At 44.0% G+C, this 23,359-nt stretch overlaps 1 protein-coding gene across 1 annotated transcript in view; it reads right to left on the bottom strand.

The window, feature by feature from the left end:
• Positions 1-1,304: 1,304 nt before the first annotated feature.
• The window catches only part of VSTM2L (V-set and transmembrane domain containing 2 like), a 61,072-nt gene continuing 39,017 nt past the window's right edge, over positions 1,305-23,359 (bottom strand). The window contains exons 2-4 of the mRNA XM_040436301.1: positions 22,379-22,548; positions 8,035-8,082; positions 1,305-3,952 (exon numbers count right to left, since the gene is read on the bottom strand). Of these exons, the coding sequence (XP_040292235.1) occupies positions 3,680-3,952; positions 8,035-8,082; positions 22,379-22,548 (491 nt within the window). The 3' untranslated portion in view covers positions 1,305-3,679. The remainder of the gene's footprint in view (positions 3,953-8,034; positions 8,083-22,378; positions 22,549-23,359) is intronic.

Genomic DNA, 23,359 nt, shown 5'->3' with positions numbered 1-23,359 from the left:
ATTCAAAATGGCCGACTTCAAAATGTCTGCCATGGTCACCACCCATCTTGAAAAGTTTCCCCCTCACATATACTAATGTGCCACAAACAGGAAGTTAATATCACCAACCATTCCCATTTTATTAAGGTGTATCCATATAAATGGCCCACCCTGTATTGTTGTTATCCATATTGTCTCCTTTGCTGGCTGGATTCATTTTTCCATCGCATTACACACTGTACGTTTCGGTGGTTACAACCACCCTGCAATCCATCAGCGGTGGTCGTGCTTGCACACTATAGGAAAAAGTGCCGACCTCTCTGGTGGCCGGGGCCGTGAGAGCTTACGCAGGCTGATGCTTTTTTCTATAGTGTGCAAGCACGACCACCGCTGATGGTTTTGCGGGGTGGTCATAACCATGGAAACGAGCAGTGTATAATGTGATGGAAAAATGAATCCAGCCAGCAAAGGAGGCAACATGGACAATCACAATACATTAGTAACTTTCTCTTCCTAATAAACGCTATTTGCTAAAGTGGCACAACCCTTTTAACAATCCATGGACAAACATTAGTTTGTGAATGGAGCACTGTTGGGCCCTGTTAACATGACGTTTTCAGCTTCCTTTTGACACTTTGACATTGTATATCAGAAGTTTGTCCAACATATCCCTCTGTATGGGCATACAATGGGGTTCTTTGCCCACAAGGTCCCATTGACTGTAACCCATTGTGTGGAATCTACAAATGAAAAAAAATGTACTGGCTTGAGAGAGGCGTGGAGGACACTCTTGGCTTCTGTGGGTTTGATGGAGCCCCGTGGACACACTTGTTGTATATGCTAAGAGCTTTTCTTTTTGGTGTATATGCCAACGTGATGTGAACAGGCCCTTTCATCAGACAGTTGCTTGTAGCTCCAGCAGTATCTGAAATCCTTGAAGTTGACGGGCGTGCTGCAGTCTGGCCTTGTCTGGTTCCTCGTGAATTTATGGGTTACATTCTCATGCGCCATGCATTCTACAGTGTAACGTAGCAGCTTGCTAGAGCAGATGGATTTCATTGTCTCCAGAAACCCCAGACCTTAACTGCGAGTTTTCACTATTGTAATCAGGAAATATGTCTATTTTTTATATATTTAACAGCACTTTTGTAATAAAAATGAAATTGTGTAACTCTGCTGTCGTTGTGAATGTCATCTTCAAACCCACAGATTGGCGTCTTTATGCAGAAACAAAGAGATTCGACTATTGGCTCTTGGGATAACAATCAACTTTTATTCACATCCAGAGAGGAGTCACATGTCATGGACGGCGCCATTGTGCTAAACCGGAACCGCTTCCATCTTATGAGCGGAGAGCATGAGAGCCCTCTTCAGTACTGAATCTCACAGTCACACCTAAACAAAAAGCCATTGACAGAGAGGCTTACCATGTGTGTCACCTGAACCACAGATATGGAAGCAGCGTCAAAGCACCCGCACAGTAAATAGACTCCGCGGTGCCAGTTACAGCAGCATATAAATGGCAAATGGTATCTGTGTAGCGTATCTATACAGCCTGTATTAATGCCAAAAAGCTTTTTCTTCTAAGCCCATGATCAAGCACATTGCTCAGTGGCCTCCAGAATATAATTTGCAGCTCTTCTTCGTTGATAAGACATTGATTATCCAGGTTTTAGGTAGGTCCAGGCAATCTATCTTACTAATACTGTATGGAGTGGGTGTTCACGTAAATCTTTCCAAATGACCTTTAGGAAGTCATCTTTTGGGATGAAAGGTCAAAAGAAAATAACCACCCTAGTAATCTCCTATATTCCCATGTCTACCTAAAAAAGAGCTGCAGACCATATGCTGCTGGCACGACTAGGGGAACCAGCATCCTACAAGACTACATATCTGGTGGCAGGAGATGCAAAGCCTATGAAGCGGACAAATGGGAATCCATACATGAAGCTCAATTGAAGAAGATTAGAAGGCTAAAATATGGCTCTACAGTGGTATAGAACCTAAATGTTACTTATGATGGTTGGTAATTTGCTTATATCATTTATAATCGTTACTCCGGTATTTAGATGAGACTTCAAGATCTGAGATCTCAGAACAAATGTGGGACCTCTGTATACCTTAGAGTGGCAACTTGCTGCTTGAACACCATTCATGGGTTTTAGGTTATAACACAGAGGCACATTTTTTTTATTTGCATCGTTAACAATTAAAACAATCAAAATGATATTTTAGAGACACCTAAATAGTGAATTACAAATGAAATGGTCCACATTTGCTTATGTTGTAGAGCTGTAGTTCAGCAATCCATAGATGATCCAGAATATTCCCCAGTTCCTTATGGGTTCCTCCATAAAGAAAAGGTTGCCTGTCATAGACCTCCATGGTTTATAGTCTAACCTATTAGGCCAGACATACATGAGCAAGTTTAATGTGAGAAACTTGCAGTGTGTGTCAGTGAGAAGTCCTAGCCTGAACTCTGCTCCTCTGACAGGACTGCACAGCATTATAATGATTTGTGTCCCTGCGAAAGTGGGAATCTATTGAATTACACTGACATAATGCTGTCAGTCTAATTCAGTAGATTTCAGGACTCTAATGGTCACATCATAACAACGTTGTGCAATCCTGTCAGAGGAGCATTAGACTTACTCAACTACATGGTCTTTTACTCATGACCTGTCTTGCCTTCTGCAAAAGGCAGCAAGAAACCAGATGTTTAGACCCAACAATCTTCCTCAACATCAAATGTTTCCGAAGTTACTGCACATGTAAATGAGCTCTCCTACAAAAGGAAGAAAAAACTACTCTTACCAACCAAAGCAGAGACCCCCATCTGTACTGATTATTAGCAAGAAACCCTAATCAGCAGTCTACAGCAGTGCCTTCCTTTTGGAGACGTCTCTGCTTTTCCTGTAGATAAGTTCTACCACTAGATCTCTTCAGTTACAGCAAGTAATTTCTCCCCACAGAGGTCACAGCATCAAAGTGATCTAAAATAGAGATGAATTAACCTCAAAAAAGTCACTTTATAGATAGAGACACATACTTCCATATGTTGCTTCCATGTTGAAGAGAGTTGTTTCCTTTGATGAGAAGGCAATACATTTGAGATAGTCAATGATTATGACACACAAAGCGAATAGGAGGACTGATGCCACTTTTGGCATATATATTCTTGGATAAAACAGGAAAGGAAACCCTTGGTTAGATATTTTTAGCAATTTGACCATCACATAATGTTGGAGAGTCCTGTAAGACATTACATTGAAAAGTGGACCAGTCAATGAGAGGCCTTTCGAATAAGGCTTTTCCACTTTTACCCCAGTCCCATATATCTTGAGATCATCTACTCAAAGGCATCCTGGGAATTTATACTCCCTGTAATGCCAATGATCTATATGAACTCAATAACTGGTGCAGTCCGGGTAATGAAATAGCAGGGTGCAGCGTTACGATTGGTGGACAATGGTGGAGGAAGCTCCCTTTTTTTGTCCACGTAGATAACAGTCTGAGCAACTTCAATGCCCTTCACCAAGAAAATAAATAAGTCACGTGATGGGGTAAAGTAATAAAGTCCCTGTTCTCCACTGGCCATTCCTGCTTGCAAGTAGACAACAATTTTCAGATGGAGAAGGGTGGGAAGCCTCTCATGCACTCCTCTGTACATCAGTGTTTGGGAAAAGTACCCACAGTCCATCTACACCTGGCACTGGTCACAGGGCTCTGCCGCTCGCTTTTTCAGCTCTTTGACTTGGAAGTGGCGGTGAGTGCTGGTGTCCTGTTGGCGGTGAGGAACCGTATTTCGGCGGCCTGACTCTGTCTCCACGCGAAGGAAAGCCTTGACGCGATGTTGCCTTCCTTTTCCATCGCTGTAATCCAGAACACGACATTCATAGGTTCCTTCATCAGAGATTTTCACATGAGACAAGCGCAGTTTGTGCGAAATGTTGCTGCCAAAGACCTTTACCACCTGTGGAGAAAGGACAAAGTTATACATGAAGCTACTCACCAAAAGAAGTATGTTGTAGGGCCTCAAAATGTAATGTGCATGTCAACATAACGTACAGAGGCCTGACTAAAGCTGGCCATGTACTTCAGATAGCTATTAGCTAAATGCCTGTTTGGCTGAAGGCTATCTCTCCCAATTACCACATACACGGCTCACCTAAGCATGTATGTGTTCTAAATGGGAAGAGAGGAGAAAGTTGCCGCCAGATAACCCTGGCAGTGGTTCATCTCCCCTGAAAACAAAAGGACTAAGCAGGTAGGAAGCCAACAGCCTGATCCTTCTCTCACATGACATCGGTAGTCGGGGAAGAGTTGAGAGTCCTACACATACATTTACCCACAGAAATCAGCAGGTATGGTCAGGATGACCCTGTAGATTTACAGCCATAGATACAGCCTTTCATATTCACCATAACCATCCTCCTCTAACTCCACACACTCAGGCCAAGTTTTACTGATCCTCCTGATTTTTTTGGCTTATGACTAGAATACCAGAATAATAGAAGGGCAGCTCGCTCTTACCGAAGATCTATATGCTACGACCACCCCTATGGGCATTGTGATTGCTTCCATTAGTAGTTGCCATCTAACATCTGTAACTTGGCTAAGATAAAGTATTAAAAGACAAGTCAAAGACCTATATTTCCTGGTAACGTGTTATTTATAAGGGGAAATGCTTCTTAAATAACTCAGAGGTGAAAAGATACCATCCTAACCTGAAATAAGGCAGTACGCCTTGTACATTTCATCTGAGATGGACCACTGGAGACTGCGAACAATTATCTCACTCGAAGAATAATGCATTAAATACAGTCTGACGCACACTCTAATACACTCTAGGTGTGGATATCCAGAGTTACCGTTCCATCTGCACGACATTTATGACATTAGTATTTTGTGGATTACTTTATTAGCTTTCATTTGACAGATGAAACTAGAGTACTAAAATACGTTGAATGGTGGGTTGCTAAATATGAGGAGGGGAGTTCCTACAGTACATCGTAAGCAGTCCTTTCATTTCATCTCTTCTCCAAAACCTAGATTTGGTGTGGATAGATTGGGGGTTTTCAACTTTTGAAACCACTAATGTTACAAGATGACCCCGCAATATAGGAGGACTTGATACCAGATCCCTTTCAATAAGCAGATTTTTTTCTCAATGTTCAGGAACTACTGACAATCTCAAGTCTATGGGCATAGTCTGACTGCCCCATAACATCTTCATCCTACCTTCGAAACAACACGACTAAGACACAGTTGGGGTAATTTGTCTCATGACAGCTTTAAGGTGCCCATAAACAACTAATGACTAAATGCTTGCTTGGCAGACAGCTGTTGCTCCCAACTCTTGCATTAACATGCATGCTCAATTTGGCTGATGATGCATGTGTTGTCAGTAGGGAGAGGGTAATAAGCCACTTTAGGACACCTCTGGTGGCAGCATATCTGCTGCTAGAACAAAAGGATTTGTTACGGAAATTCAGCGTGCCCAATTCTTTTTTTTTACCCCTGTTGGGGGAAGAGTCGGGAGGCCCCCATACTCATTGTATGGGGTTTGGCTGACTTTTCTCTCATGTATATGAAAGCCGATAACGCATGTGTTGTCATTAGGGAGAGGGGAGTAAGTCACTTCAGGACATCTCTGGTGGCAGCATATCTCCTGCTAAAACAAAAGGATTGGTCATGGTAATTTAGCATGTCGAATTCTTCTTTACTCCTGTTGGGGGAAAGTCGGATGGGCCCCATACTCATTGTATAGTCAGCCAGTACCATGTAATCAGGGGGTTTGGCTTACTTTTCTCTCATGTATATGAAGGCTGAAAATGCATGTGTAGGCAGAGGAGAGTAAGCCACTGCAGGACACCTCGGGCAACAGTATATCTCCTGCTAGAACAAAATGATTGGGTGCTGAAATTCAACATGCCCAATTCTTTACCCCCTGTTGGGGGAGGGTCAGAAGGCCCTCATACTCATTGTATAGTCTGCCAGCACCATGTAATCAGGGGGTCCGGCTGAATTTTTTCTTATGTCTATGAGGACTTTAAGAGTAAAGCTGGAAAGGTTCTTTATTTAGGATGCATGTCTGTTAATGGGAGGATAACCCAACCATCCTGAGCAACAAAGCCTAAATGAGCACTTCCCTTCCAAAAAACTAAAAACAAGGCAAGGAAAAATCTGTACAATAGCTTATTACAGATTTATGCCTCTTTCTCCACTTTCGCCACTTTGCCCCTCTCCTCACTCAGACTTTTGCAGTGATCATTCACTTTAAATTTACAATAAAATCCATCTTGAGAGGGGAGATACAAGATGGATTTTCAGATTCACTGAGGAATGGGGTTGTGGTTGCTGCTCAAAAAAGTCTATGAAGGGAGGGAGGAGGAAGAGGGAACACAGAGGCAAAGTCATACAGAGACACTGATAATGGCTCTATTTTCACCCCAATGCCGGATTCACAGCTACAATTCTGTATAATGTACTCCATGTTGCTGCTGCTTCTTATGGTGTGCCACAGAGAGACAGAGGAGCAAGATCTCCTCTCTTCTGTGTGTGCAGTGTATGGGAGACATCATAGCAGCTAGTCTCCACTCACTAGCTCAGGGAGAACTAAAAATTAGAGAGAGAGAGCCTGCAGAGGGCAAACTGGTGAGAAATGCAGAATACAACTACCCCCACTGTTATTCCTCATGTACACGCACAGTAGCTTATTCTTAAGGGTTGGCCCATCTCATACATTGAAATAGGATATGCCCCCAATGTCTGATAAGTGTGGGTCCCACCTCTGGGACCTGCATCTATCTTTAGAATGGAGTCCGCAAAGTAAAGGAGGGCTCACCGCAAACGCGTGACCGCCCTCCATTAGTTTCTATGGGAGTGCCAAAAATAGCTAAGAAGCACAGTCGGCTATTTTTGAAAGTCACACTAAAATTAAGGGGAGGCACACTGCGCAAGCACAGCCACTGCTCCAATCATTTTTAAAATTTTCGGCATTCCCACAGAAATAAATAGAGGGCAGCCATGTATGCGCAATGCGCCCTCCTTCACTTTGCAGGCTGCATTCTAAAGATAGGTGTGGGGCCGGGGTCCCGGTGATAGGTGTGGGTCTGGGACCCACACCTATCAGACACTGGGGACATATCCTACCAATATTCTCCCAATGTATGAGATAGGACAACCCCTTTAAAAGTCATCTGAAACGACAGGTTAGCTTTAACTCCCCCGATGCCATGATGGGCGATAATATCCACTAATTATGCCCGGATTATAGTTTGATCCTATTAAACCAGACTCAAATATAGTAGAACGCATAACAGATCCTACAAGTAGAAGAATACATAAGAAACCATCCGAAATCCCCACACTTCTGGTTATTTTGATTACTTAAGCCTCCTTAATGCTACCTTCTAAATGAATTTATGCATTCACCCAATGGGACAACACTTCAGTCGAACTCTCCCATCCCTGCCAAGTACAGCTCTCTCTCTCTCTCTCCTTTACAGAGCAAGATCAATAGGAAAAATCTCTGCGACTAATTAGCTTTCCTTCCAAATTGATCTGCTCCCGGAATTTGCCATTCTGTGAAACGTAAAGCTTACCCCGTCCGGAAGAAGAGAAGTGTAAATCAGATTAATGTTCCGCTCCTGCCGTACGAGATAGATCCCTATTAGTGTTCTTCAAGATGCCGAGGGCAAAGGGCCAAATGTGGGCAGTACAGAGGAGAACGACCAATGGAGCTATTTTATAGTGCACTGGAAAATCACCTAACCATAAGGACTGATGCCGGATGTGTCCAGTCAACACCTAGTGGAGCCATCACTCTTGTCCATGGGTTGTGCCCAGTTTTCAACCCGAGCTTCGCGCACTTTTATGGCTAGGAACTGCAATACCAGGCACAGCCCATGTACAAGAGTGGCGCTGTTTCTGGGGGAAAAAAAATGGGTGTTTTTTTCTAAAACAGGACATCCCTTTTAATGACTATATGATTTATTATATACACAATACAACTGTCATTTTGTGTAAAATCTTCCAGTTTATGATACTCACGCTTATCTTAGTGGCGCCCTTCTCAGGTGTCCCCGGTAGAGATTTCAACTGCAAGATAAAAATGATATATAAAGTCAGACGCAGCCATCTCAATATACATGCCGTATGTGGCCTTGACCACTGCCACCTGCACATGACACTGTTTTATGGCAGCCTGTATCTGCTCCATCATACAGAATTAGGACAGATTCACCAGACAATAGCAGGGAGGTCGATTTCCCTGCTTTTTTTTTTCTTTAAAACTCCTCCGCCTCTTAAAGGGAAGAATTCTAATGATATAATCCCTTTAACATCATTGTTAAAGATATTTCTGACACTAAAAACATGTATCCCCTATCCACAGGATCTGGGTCTGCCCTCTGAGACCCCCAGCGATCACGAGAATTGCTGGCGAACCGCGCCATGAATACGGAGTGGTGGTGTGCCTATGTGTCCTCAGCTCCTTTCACTTCCATGCGCTGTACTCAGCCTTCCCATAGAAGTGAATGGAGCGGAGGACGCACATTCTCGTGGGGCAGTTCGCCAGCACTTGTAGACTCCTGCTCTCGTGATCGCCGGGGGTCCCAGCGCTGAGACCATGAGTGATCAAACACTTATCCGCTATCCTGGGGATAAGTGTTAACAGTGGCACAACCTCTTTCATACAATTTCCTAACATTTCATTATCTGAGCCTACAGGATAGGAATAATAAAGAAATGAGTTCTGTAAAAATGTCCATATTAGCGCTGTACTGGATCAATTTTGCACCTAAATCGCCATTATTAACCACCTCAGCCCCCAGTGCTTAAACACCCTGAAAGACCAGGCCACTTTTTACACTTCTGACCTACACTATTACACCGTTTATTGCTCGGTCATGCAACTTACCACCCAAATGAATTTTACCTCCTTTTCTTCTCACTAATAGAGCTTTCATTTGGTGGTATTTCATTGCTGCTGACATTTTTACTTTTTTTGTTATTAATCGAAATTTAACGATTTTTTTGCAAACAAATGACATTTTTCACTTTCAGTTGTAAAATTTTGCAAAAAAAAACGACATCCATATATAAATTTTGCTCTAAATTTATTGTTCTACATGTCTTTGATAAAAAAAAATGTTTGGGTAAAAAAAAAAGGTTTGGGTAAAAGTTATAGCGTTTACAAACTATGGTACAAAAAAGTGAATTTCCGCTTTTTGAAGCAGCTCTGACTTTCTGAGCACCTGTCATGTTTCCTGAGGTTCTACAATGCCCAGACAGTACAAACACCCCACAAATGACCCCATTTCTGAAAGTAGACACCCTAAGGTATTCGCTGATGGGCATAGTGAGTTCATAGAACTTTTTATTTTTTGTCACAAGTTAGCGGAAAATGATGATTTTTTTATTTATTTTTTTCTTACAAAGTCTCATATTCCACTAACTTGTGACAAAAAATAAAAACTTCCATGAACTCACTATGCCCATCAGCGAATACCTTGGGGTGTCTTCTTTCCAAAATGGGGTCACTTGTGGGGTAGTTATACTGCCCTGGCATTCTAGGGGCCCAAATGTGTGGTAAGGAGTTTGAAATCAAATTCTGTAAAAAATGACCAGTGAAATCCGAAAGGTGCTCTTTGGAATATGGGCCCCTTTGCCCACCTAGGCTGCAAAAAAGTGCCACACATGTGGTATCTCCGTATTCAGGAGAAGTTGGGGAATGTGTTTTGGGGTGTCATTTTACATATACCCATGCTGGGTGAGAGAAATATCTTGGCAAAAGACAACTTTTCCCATTTTTTTTATACAAAGTTGGCATTTGACCAAGATATTTATCTCACCCAGCATGGGTATATGTAAAATGACACCCCAAAACACATTCCCCAACTTCTCCTGAATACGGAGATACCACATGTGTGACACTTTTTTGCAGCCTAGGTGGGCAAAGGGGCCCATATTCCAAAGAGCACCTTTCGGATTTCACTGGTCATTTTTTACAGAATTTGATTTCAAACTCCTTACCACACATTTGGGCCCCTAGAATGCCAGGGCAGTATAACTACCCCACAAGTGACCCCATTTTGGAAAGAAGACACCCCAAGGTATTCGCTGATGGGCATAGTGAGTTCATGGAAGTTTTTATTTTTTGTCACAAGTTAGTGGAATATGAGACTTTGTAAGAAAAAAAAAAATCATCATTTTCCACTAACTTGTGACAAAAAATAAAAAATTCTAGGAACTCGCCATGCCCCTCATGGAATACCTTGGGGTGTCTTCTTTCCAAAATGGGGTCACTTGTGGGGTAGTTATACTGCCCTGGCATTCTAGGGGCCCAAATGTGTGGTAAGGAGTTTGAAATCAAATTCTGTAAAAAATGACCAGTGAAATCCGAAAGGTGCTCTTTGGAATATGTGCCCCTTTGCCCACCTAGGCTGCAAAAAAGTGTCACACATGTGTTTTGGGGTGTCATTTTACATATACCCATGCTGGGTGAGAGAAATATCTTGGTCAAATGCCAACTTTGTATAAAAAAATGGGAAAAGTTGTCTTTTGCCAAGATATTTCTCTCACCCAGCATGGGTATATGTAAAATGACACCCCAAAACACATTGCCCAACTTCTCCCGAGTACGGAGATACCACATGTGTGACACTTTTTTGCAGCCTAGGTGGGCAAAGGTGCCCAAATTCCTTTTAGGAGGGCATTTTTAGACATTTGGATACCAGACTTCTTCTCACGCTTTGGGGCCCCTAAAATGCCAGGGCAGTATAAATACCCCACATGTGACCCCATTTTGGAAAGAAGACACCCCAAGGTATTCAATGAGGGGCATGGCGAGTTCATAGAAAAAAAAAAATTTTGGCACAAGTTAGCGGAAATTGATTTTTTTGATTTTTTTCTCACAAAGTCTCCCTTTCCGCTAACTTGACACAAAAATTTCAATCTTTCATGGACTCAATATGCCCCTCAGCGAATACCTTGGGGTGTCTTCTTTCCAAAATGGTGTTATTTGTGGGGTGTTTGTACAGCCCTGGCATTTGAGGGTCTCCGCAATCATTACATGTATGCCCAGCATTAGGAGTTTCTGCTATTCTCCTTATATTGAGCATACAGGTAATGAGAATTTTTTTTTTCCGTTCAGCCTCTGGGCTGAAAGAAAAAAATGAACGGCACAGATTTGTTCATTCGCATCGATCAATGTGGATGAAAAAATCTCTGCCAAAAAAAGAAAAAGGAGGGGAAAGGCGTCTGCCAGGACATAGGAGCTCCGCCCAACATCCATGCCCACTTAGCTCGTATGCCCTGGCAAACCAGATTTCTCCATTCACATCAATCGATGTGGATGAATAAATCATTGCCGGGATTTTTTTTTTTATATATACAAAGTGTTTGCCAAAGTATATGAACACCGCCACCTCCTCAGCTCATATGCCTCGGCAAACGTATCTTTTACTGCAGAGGAGAAATCTCGTCTTGCAGCGCCGCATACACCGACTTGCGTGTAATCTGACAGCAGCGCAATGCTTCTGTCCGAATGCACATCAGTGCTGCAGCTAGTCGATCGGTTGGTCCACCTGGAAGGTAAAAAAAACAAAACAAAAAAGAAAAAACCAGGCCGCAACGCAATAAATTTATTAACTTTTGAACAGAACATATAAACTTTTTTTAACTTTTTTAACTGAACGTTAACTTTTTTACTTACCGGTATTTTTTTTTTGTTTAGTTTTTTTTACCTTTATAGAACAAACCTCTCCTTCCCCATGGGACAATGTGCAAAGCGCAAATCGCCCAAAGATGTGGCGAAGTACGTTATGCACTTTATCCCAGGTGAAAGGAGAGGTTTGCAGCAGCTGTGAGTAAAAGGGCCCTAATAGCCCTGTGTGCCTGTCCTGTGAGATGCAATCCCTATGCTAAGTGTACCTGTGTGTGGTACTTCCGGAAACACTCTCCATAGCATAGGGCAGGGTAGTCAGGACAGTCAGGACAGAAATAGCGGGTGTCACGCCTTATTCCACTCCTGCTACAGACACAACATCTTTTTCGGGGTGACGGTTGGGTTGAGGTATCAGGAACGACACTGGGGAAATGTCGCTCGTGTAGACGGCTAACCACACTGGTGGATGGGGCCACGGAACCTCCTGGATAAAGGAGGTTCTCGATGATCTCTTCCTGGAATTTGAGGAAGGATCGTGTTCTCCCAGCCTTACTGTAGAGAACAAAACTATTATACAGCGCCAATTGAATTAAATATACAGACACCTTCTTATACCAGCGTCTGGTTCTGCGGGAAACTAAATACGGAGACAACATCTGGTCATTGAAGTCCACCCCTCCCATGAGCGCATTATAGTCGTGGACACAGAGGGGCTTTTCAATGACTCGGGTTGCTCGCTCAATTTGTATTGTCGTGTCTGCGTGAATGGAGGAGAGCATGTAAACGTCACGCTTGTCTCTCCATTTCACCGCGAGCAGTTCTTCGTTACACAAGGCAGCCCTCTCCCCCCTTGCAAGACGGGTGGTTACAAGCCGTTGGGGGAAGCCCACGCGACTAGTTCGCGCGGTGCCACAGGCGCAAATCCGTTCTAGAAACAAATGCCTAAAGAGGGCCACACTTGTGTAGAAATTGTCCACATAAAGATGGTACCCCTTGCCGAATAAGGGTGACACCAAGTCCCAGACTGTCTTCCCACTGCTCCCCAGGTAGTCAGGGCAACCGACCGGCTCCAGGGTCTGATCTTTTCCCTCATAGATCCGAAATTTGTGGGTATAGCCTGTGGCCCTTTCACAGAGCTTATACAATTTGACCCCATACCGGGCACGCTTGCTTGGGATGTATTGTTTGAAGCCAAGGCGCCCGGTAAAATGTATTAGGGACTTGTCTACGCAGATGTTTTGCTCGGGGGTATACAAATCTGCAAATTTCTGGTTGAAGTGGTCTATGAGGGGCCGAATTTTGTGGAGCCGGTCAAAAGCTGGGTGGCCTCTGGGACGGGAGGTGGTGTTGTCGCTAAAATGCAGGAAACGGAGGATGGCCTCAAATCGTGCCCTGGACATAGCAGCAGAGAACATGGGCATGTGATGAATCGGGTTCGTGGACCAATATGACCGCAATTCATGCTTTTTAGTTAGACCCATGTTGAGGAGAAGGCCCAAAAAAAATTTAATTTCGGAAACTTGGACTGGTTTCCACCGGAAAGGCTGGGCATAAAAGCTTCCCGGGTTGGCGGATATAAATTGTGTGGCATACCGGTTTGTCTCTGCCACGACTAAGTCCAAGAGCTCCGCAGTCAAGAACAGCTCAAAAAATCCCAGGGCCGAACCGATTTGAGCCGTCTCAACCCGAACTCCAGACTGGGCGGTGAAAGGGGGAACTAATGGTGCGGCTGAAGTTGGTGACTGCCAATCGGGGTTTGCCAGCACCTCAGGGATTCTAGGGGCTCTACGGGCCTGTCTGTGCGGTGGCTGCGACGGGGTAACTACTGCACGTGCCACCGTACCAGCTTCAACTGCCCTTCTGGTGCTCGCCACGTCACCATGTTGTACGGCAGTGCTGGTACTAGGTCCAGGGAGGGCTGCGCTGCTGGTGTATGCCTCACCACGTGATCCGGCAGCGACAGCCCCACTCTGCTGCTCTTGAAGCGGATCCTGCACAACCTGTGGTCTAGCGACACGGGGCCTGGTACGCCTGGTGCTATCAGGGACCTCCACCTCCTCGTCCGAACTTTGGGTCAGAGAGCCACTGCTTTCTACAGGTTCATATTCTGACTCGCTAGATTCGTCAGATGAGGGTTCCCATTCCTCATCCGACTGGGTCAGAATCCTGTAGGCCTCTTCAGAAGAATACCCCCTGTTTGACATTTTGGACTACTAAATTTAGGGGTATTCCCTGAGACTACCCAAGAAAAAAAGCAAGCCTGTCTTACAAAGGGGAGGCTAGTGAAGTACCGGAGGCCGCTGCGGTTGATAAAAAATATCAAAACTGATTTTTTTATCACCGCAGTGCGTGTAAAATGAATGTGCAGTGATCAAAAAAATATATATTTTTTGTCACTGCGGTGGGGCGGGCGTGGGTGAACGCACGTGTGGGCGACCGATCAGGCCTGATCGGGCAAACACTGCGTTTTGGGTGGAGGGCGAGCTAAGGTGACACTAATACAATTATAGATCTGACCGTGATCAGTTTTGATCACTTACAGATACTATAAAAGTACAAATGCTGATTAGCGATACGCTAAACAGCGAATAAGTGACTGCGGTGCGGTGGGCTGGGCGCTAACTCATGCTAAACTACCTAACCAAGGGGCCTAAACTATCCCTAAAACCTAACAGTCAATACCAGTGAAAAAAAAAAAGTGACAGTTTACACTGATCACTTTTTTTCCTTTCACTAGTGATTGACAGGGGCGATCAAAGGGGTGATCAAAGGGTTAATTGGGGTGCAGGGGGGTGATCTGGGGCTACAGTGAAGTGTTTGGTGCTACTCACAGTTCAGTCTGCTCCTCTGCTGGATCCAACCGACGAAAAGGACCAGCAGAGGAGCAGAGAAGCCATATAACAGATCATATTTACTAATATGATCTGTTATATGGCTTGTGATTGGATTTTTTGAAAATCGCCAGCCTGCCAGCCAATGATCGTTGCTGGCAGGCTGGTGACGAACTTGTTCTTTAACTTTTGCCGGCCCGCGATGCGCATGCGCGGGCCGGCTTTGAGCGAAATCTCGCGTCTCGCGAGATGACGCGTATATGCGTGACTGTGCGCAGCGCTGCCACCTCCGGAACGCGAATCTGCGTTAGGCGGTCCGGAGGTGGTTAAAGGGGTTGTCTCACTTCAGCAAACGCATTTATCATGTAGAGAAAGTTAATACAACGCACTTACTAATGTATTGTGATTGTCCATATTGTTTCCCTTGCTGGCTGGATTAATTTTTCCATCACATTATACACTGCTCGTTTCCATGGTTACGACCATCCTGCAATCCAGCAGTAGTGGTCGTGCTGGCACACTATAGGAAAATGCACCAGCCTATCTGGTGGTCGGGGCCATGGGATCTCACATAGACAAGCTTGCGCAGCAGCTCCTGTCCCAACCACCTTGTATCTGCGCTCCAGCTGTGGCTGTAACCCCTGGAAACCGTCTGAATCGAATTGTTAAAACGTTTGCTCATCTCTAGTCGTAACCCCTGGATACAAGTGGTGTGTAATGTGATGGAAAAATGAATCCAGCCAGCAAGGGAAGCAATATGGACAATTACAATACATTAGTAAGTGCCTTGTATTACCTTTATCTACATGGTAAATGCCATTTCCTGAAGTGACACAACCCCTTTAAACCTTTAAGGCCTCTTGCACACGACCGTATGGCTTTTTCTGTGTTTTGTGGTCCGTTTTTAAAGGATCCGTTGTTCAGTTTTTTGTTTCCGCTGTGTTTCTGTTTCTGCTCCGTTTTCCCATTTTGTTTTTCCGTATGGCATATACAGTATACAATAGATGGTTCCGCAAAAACGGAACGGATATGGAAGACATGCGGATGCATTTCCGTATGTGTTCAGTTTTTTTTGCGGACCCATTGACTTGAATCTACATAAGATCCACATAAAAAATAATTATAATTCCTGTCTGGATGAAGAGGAACCAGGTGGGATGGGTGTATAGGTGCCCCCGTTTGAGAAATAGGTGCAAGTCGCAGAGGTGGCCTTGTGCATACGCCATAAATGTCTAATGTTGGAATATACAGAGGGCCACCGCTGAAAAAAATATATAACATGCGCTAGACATCGGGGCCTATGGGTGACGTATGCCAGTGTATAGCTATACGGTGCACATGGTGCTTTCTGTTTAGTACTATAAGTCAGGGAATACTCCCAACATATACATCTGGCAGAAGGCTAAGCCCATTCCTTTCTGCATTTTACATGTACTGACCAGCTCGTACTGAAGAAGTAATAAAGCAGCAAGCCTGGGGTCGGATTTTACCACTACACTACTCATTTACTACAAGAAACCTTGGCAGCTTGCCCTTCTCGCTCAGTGCTGTAAACTATGCTCAGTAGGCATTAACATCCAGGCTGGTATTTCTAACACCTCCCTGCCCTATTCATTCTCTGACATTAACAGTTCCAGAATTTTTTATATATATTTTTTTAATAATCCCCATGAGGGATGGAAAACAACACCGATGCCAAAAACACATCAGCATAAGCTCTGCCATGCTAAAATGGAATATACTATATATCTAAAAAGAGCCCGGAAGCTGATTTTCACATCAGCATCTGAACCTGAATATTTTTGTGATTGCATATAATAAAAAATTGAGTATAGTGGCTATATCTGTATAGCGCCACCTGCTGTTCTTTTCCTTATTTCTCTGTCCACCTAGCTGGGGTTCCATCTTCCCAACAGCCCTAACTGTGACCATTACAGAGGAAAGAGCTGCAGCAGAAAGTACACTACCCTGAGCTCTGATAAGGAGAGAGCTGCAGCAAAAATGACCCCCCCACCCCCACCCCAAGCTGTGATAGGAAGAGAACTGCAGCAGAAAGGACAGTCCCCTTGAGCTGCAGCAGAAAGGACACCCCCCTAAACTGCCAGCTTGAAATAAATCTAACAGGGCAGTTGGAGCAATGAATAAGTCCATGTGAGCAGTGGCGTACATAGAGAAGTAAGGGCCCCATAGCAAGGATCAAACCAGGCCCCCACACAGGACAGAAGGGTTTCCGCCTAAACCCCTTTCCACTGCCTCATTTGCTAAAAGTTGTTCCTTTAGAGGGTGGAGTCCTGACCAAGTTTTCACCTCCAGTAGAAGAGGGGATGATCCCAACTGGACCCCCTCTTGCCCTGGGCCCCAAAGCAGTCGTATGGTCTGCCGCTATGGTAGTCACGCCCCTTCATGTGTGGTACTCTGGATCCATGTGAGGTAAAAGGCTGGTTCTAGCTTTGTTAAAAACAGACCGTCATGTCTGATTTTCATGTTTTACATTAATCATGGGATAACCCCTTAAATATATTTTAAAAAAATGTTAGTCTCGGGAAGCTGAGATCTAAGGAGATGTATGGCAGGGTCTTAATTAACATTGTCATAATGCACCGTCCCTGTGAATCGGATTCTGGTCGTGTGACCTGAGGCCCTGGAATTTTTCCACCTCCTGTGATGTTTCCTTCTCCCACTTAACCCGTTCTTCCCGTCGCCACTGCAGGGGTGCGGTCCGACCTGATGGAAAGAACCAAACTGAGCGCTGGCGCATTTTGGGCTGCAGTCTCTTCGTGGAAAAACGACAGCTACAGAAATCCTTCTTGTGGTAAAAAAAAAGGCAGTGCAATGAACCCTTGGAATACCAGACTGAAGCACCAGAGCGAGCCGTGGACGGAGGCCACAGATGTATACAATGCAGCCCTGTCGGAAAAATGTGCGGGGTGGGGGCGATTTAGCACAGAGGTAGAACATTTGCAAAAGTTGACTTTGATTCCGTAAACCCCCTTTAACCCTAAAGACCAAGTCACAGATTTAACTTTCCCTGACGAAATAGGATTAATTTTTTTTTACTCATCTTCAGCGTGATGACCCGGTCAACTACAACTCCCCATATCTCAGCGTCTTGCATCCCTATGACCTGAAGGAAGTGGTCACTGAAGCTAGCTGTAGTCACTGGCAATGTTTAGGTTTTCAGCGGTATCTGCTTGGTTAAAAGATTGATCGCCCAAAATCTACTGTAACTTTCCGTGGCCATCGATTAACTAACAAGCAACTGAAAGGGATTCTGTCAGGCCCTCACCGGCTTTTTTACATCAGTGCACAGTGCCTCGTACCCTTTCTTTTTGGGCAAGATGCCCAGGATGGAGAACCACTATAATGAGTGAGCAGCTCCCAGCTGACCCCTGTCAGACGCTGCGCTCTCGATACAAGTGATGCCTGATCCCCGGCAGTTTCCAGCCACATTTCACCTAAAATGAATGAAAAGCCCACCCGGGAGAAATTGCCCGCTCCTCTGCAAATAAAGACAGGGTTTTTAACGCTCTGATTGCTCAGGCTCGGGATCAGCCCGCGAGCACATAATGAACTGTGACCCGGCACAATGGCATATACCCGTCATTAAAAAGAACACAATTAGCGGTAGGCTAGGACAATCTGAGCATCGGAGAGCGCTCCGTGACCGGCTCATATTGGCTTGTCATCATCTTTTGATGCTCCTTCTAGCCTTCTTAGATTAATTGCAGCTCGTGTTAATGAATTGTGTCTGGACTCTGCTCAGACAGCGGCCCTCATTAAAATCCCCAGAATATTTTGTGCATTACTGCCTCTTATCCAAGCACATGGCTACAAGGAAAGATTGTTAGAGTCAGGAGAAGGAGGGGGGACCTGCGCTGTAAGAAGATTAGAAAATGAATATTTATGGCTAACTTAGTCATTAAAGGGACCATCAGAAGAGACCACAGCTTTGTGAGCAGATACCAATATCAACTGGAGATGGCTCTTAAAGGAAATGTGTCACCAATTTTTTTTTTATGCCAGTTAACGTATTTTTCGCCCTATAAGACGCACTTGCCCATAAGATGCACCCAGGTTTTAGAGAAGGAAAATACTAAAAAAATATTTTTCATCAGAGCTCAGCTCAGACACCAATCAGAACCCTAATGTTAACCAGACGTCAGAACAGGCCTCCAATGTTAATAAGACCCCCAATCAGACCTCAGAACAAGCTCCCAATCTTAATAAGACCCCCAATCAGACCTCAGATTAGACCCACAATGTTAATATGGCCCCTATTCAGACCTCCATGTTAATAAGCCTCCATATTTAATCAAACCTCAGATCAGACCTCCATGTTAATGACTCCCATATTAATCAGACCTCACGTCAAACCTCCATGTTAATGACCCCCATATTAATCAGACCACAGCTCAAACCTCCATGGTTATAAGACCCCCATATTAATCAGACCTCAAATCAGACCCCCATGTTAATAAGACCCCCATATTAATCAGATCTCAGATCAGACCTCCATGTTAATAAGACCCCCATATTAATAAGATCTCAGATCAGACATCCATGTTAATAAGACCTCCATATTATTCAGACCTCAGATCAGACCTCCATGTTAATAAGACCCCCATATTAATCAGATCAGGCCTCCATATTAATAAGACCCCCATATTAATCAGATCTCAGATCAGACCTCCATGTTAATAAGACCTCCATATTGATCAGACCTTCATGTTAATGACCCCCATATTAATCAGACCAAAAAAAATAAACCAACTTACCTCTCCTGCTCCGGAGGCCGCTTCTACTCCTGTCATCCAGTTTTCTTCTTGTTCTTCCTGTCACACGCTGTGCTGTGACCCGATGCGCACAGCGTGAAGTCACAGAGTGCCAACGTCCTCGCGCTGTTCGCAGTCACAGCACAGCGAGCAGCCGAGGAAGACCAGGGAGTGGTGAGTACAGAGCCTGGTGAGCCCCATAAGATGCACTGATATTTTCCACGCACTTTGGGAGGGAAAAATGTGTGTCTAACAGGGCGAAAAATACGGTAAAACCAGACAGCAACACATATTCTTTTCTTCTTTTTATTTTCTGATAACAGATTTCTTTATTCTATTCCCTCAACATGATTACGGGGGCGGCCATCTGTTCTTAACAGCATTTCGAAAGCATTAAGAAAACTACTTTACGGAATCCCCATGGGCCATAGACACAATGGTCAGGAGGAGACTTCATTGACTTCTGTGGGAGAGTTTTCGAGGCATGGTCTGTGACCTGTGCAGAGTTCATTGTACAAGGAAAGAACACATAAGGTTTGTTAATCACCTATTTTGAATGGTGGATCCGGTCTTATCTATACCCAGAGGTGATATCATTACAGGCAGGATTAGAATGACAGATAATCAGATAACTGCAGTAAAGTGATCTGTACAGACCAAGAAGTGGCATCTATTATTAGGCTTAGTGGCCAGTGCAAAAAATGCTGGATTTTATGGTTTTGTCTCTTTAATTCAGGATGCATTTTGTCACTACAACATTATTACTGTCTGGTAAATTAACATAGACAGGACCTATCCACTTTCTTGACATGTCTGGTTTTAAAAGAAAACATGTTCTTTCCATAAATAACAATTTATTTGGATTTTGCTTTGTCCCTTTCCTCCTTTTCATGCAATTTCAGGCTGTCCCTGGCTGAAAATGGATGGCGTTTATGTAAGCCTCACCCAATATTATTATTATTTATTATTAAAGCGCCATTCATTCCATAGCGCTGTACATATGAATAAATAGGAAGCCACACGTTATTTGAGGGACATGTTCTATGTTCCTCCTGGCCTGGCCATCAGCGTTCCCCTAGTCAACAGGATGTTCCCATACACAGTCTAGCACCGTCAGCATGGAATGGAAGGTATCCGTCTGTGTAGGGACACACCCTTTCGACATAGGGAATGGAAATAGCCAGTTGACAATTTATTCCTTTTTTTTCAGGGGGGGGGGAATAATAGAGGAATATCACAATGCAAAGTTCTAACAAAAATTGCTACAGAATTCATAGGATTAGTCCACATTTTTAAGATAAAACACCAGACAAAGCACACTGGGGCAGATCCTACAGATGGTGCAAGCTTAGACCGGCCATCTAGACCTGCACCAGATTTATCACAGGGGCTCAGGCGGGAGGATAAATGTGGTGCAGGGACAGACGCTTTTCTTTTTTTATGACTCTGTACCAGCCATTGGTTGGCTTATTTTGAGAAAGAATTTTACACCAGAATTGTGGCCAAAAAAACCACCATTGTATATTAGGCCACTCCCCCTTTTCAGAAAAGCCCCACCCCTTTTCACGTGAGTTGAAAAACTAGAAAAACCCTAGTTGCGCCAAACTGCCTCATTGTAGCCAGATTCTAGGCACAGACACATCAGTAAATCTGTATTATAAAGTAAAAAAATGTAATGTGTTATTTTTGTTTGTGTGTTTTGCTGAAACGGACATTACATACACCAGTGTTAGTATAACATCCCTAGACGTAGGCCTCCTAATAAATTTGGCGCATTTCCAGGCAGTCCTATAAACTGTTGAGATTTCTTGTGTGAATGATAGCATATCTGTCGATCCACATGAGGCAACGCCCCCTCATTCTAAGTCCTACCCACTTTCTTGACATTTTTGAAAAGTGGAGAAAGACGTGAAATGTCTTAAATTATCGCATCCAAAAAGACTGCGTGTCAAACCACATACTGAGCATACGGCAGCTTTAAACGGCACACATGATAACTGCTACACACGAACTACACTTTTCTTAATTCATTGCTTTGCATATGCTAAACTGAATATGTGAGTATGAGTGTACACACTGTGCTGTTCCTCAGCTATTCCTGCTAAAAATATATCATATTTTTCAAGATTATAAGACGCACTTTTTTCCCCCAAAAGTGGGGGGGGGGAGTGGCAGTGTGTCTTATAGTCCGAATGCTAATAACCGCAGGGAGCAGTGAGGGATGCAGGCTCTACTCACCGCTCCCTGATATTCTTCCGGGTCCCGCTCTGCACTGTGTCCTGAAGGCATACTGCGTCAGGAGGCAGTGCAAGCAGACACACATGATGACCTGATGCTGTGCAACATCAGGTCACAGTACAGCGTGGGCCAGAAGAAGACCAGGCAGCGGTGAGTGAGTGGCAGGGCCATCCAGAGCAAGCAAGGTAAGTTTATTTTTTTTATTTTTTTCATGTCTGGTCTGAGGCTGATGGGGGTCTGATCTGATGCTGATGGGGGGCTGATCTGATGCTGATGGGGGCTGATCTGAGACTTATTGGGGGCTGATTTGAGACTAATGGGGGGCTGATCTGAGGCTAATAGAGTTTGGGGGGTTTGAGCTGAGGCTGATAGATTTGGGGATCTGAGGGTCTGATCTGAGGTCTGATGGAGCTTGGGTGTCTGATGTTGGGGTCTGATAAACAATATATTTTTTTCTTATTTTCCTCCTACAAATACTAGGTGCGTCTTATAGTCCAGTGCGCCTTATAGTCCGAAGAATATAGTATGTCGTACTTGACAACTGGGTGTGGAGTGTGTCCCCGCAAACTCTTACTTTCCACATTTTCCTAAAAAAGAATGGTCAAATACTTTTCACATTTTGCTTACTGCTGTCACTAGACATTATAGGATTCAGGACAGAGTGCATGCTGTTATACAGACATCCATGCAATCATCCACAGAAACAACCCAGGCAGAAATTTCATAACTTTGCAAAAAGAGTTATCGAAATTATTAATTTTATACAGTACTCTTCTAAAAAGTGGTTTGTTCAGTTTAGAAACCAAATGAAACCTCTCATATTTTATCTGCATTGTCTGAAATTAATCTGCACTTCTAAAATATACATTACTCTAACACCGCTTTACCTGGCTGTCTTCCCACGTTTCCTTGTTTGCCCAGTCCTTGTGGGTGCGGATATACCACCACTGGATTTCCAGTGAGTAGGGGATGTCACCACTGCCACGGAAGGAACATGCCATCTCCACATCTTCTCCAGGGTGTGCGCTAACATCCTGTGGGATTTCTGTGAACAAAGCTGAAATATAAAAGAAATAATGGAAATGCATCCAACCACATATAGAAATGATATACAGCATACATAATATTCATATAATAAATCTATATATATATATATAAAATCACTTAATCCATATTAGTTTAGCTATAATTAGTGTTTATGAGCTATCCGGAGTTCAGAGATAAGGGCTATACATCCAGCTTCAGAATTGTTACTGTGTTGGAATGCAAGCAGTTACTAATATAGACATGTCAGGAGAGATTTTAGAGGACCACTTTAACATCAGTCCTATAAGCATGTGATCAAATACGAGTAGATTATTACAGTAATATATTGGGTAAGTAGGGTACCTGTACAGTGTCCCACTTCAAGTGATCAATGTGAATGTACTTTATGCATTGTAAGTTCCATAGGCTGTGTCTGGGGAGGGGGGGTGGTCGTTTCCTAGCAACAGTCACTAGGTAGGGCTGGCACCGCCCCTTCCTCTGAGAAGTGGTTCACTCTAGTGTAAGCTGTGAGTGAGCAAGCAACAAAAGGCAGTGAGGAGAGTTAACCAGGAAATACATCAGCCCTGAGGGTTAAAAGGGTTGTCCGCTTTATTTATATTGATGACCTGATCAATATCAAATCAGTGGCGGTCCGACTCCCAGCACCCACGCCGATCAGCTGTTTGAATGAAAAGCCAGCGGTCATATAAGGGAAAGTGCAGCACATCTGTAAGAGAAGGTAATGCCTACATTTCAGGCTACAGACTTCCCTGCAGTGTTGTTGGGACAATATACCCAGCCATAGTAAAAGTACAGATTGGCCATCTGTTTGGACAGACTGT

The sequence above is a fragment of the Bufo bufo genome, chromosome 6, assembly GCF_905171765.1.
Source record: "Bufo bufo chromosome 6, aBufBuf1.1, whole genome shotgun sequence".
NCBI lineage: Eukaryota > Metazoa > Chordata > Amphibia > Anura > Bufonidae > Bufo > Bufo bufo.
This window is presented reverse-complemented; position numbering and strand designations above follow the sequence as displayed.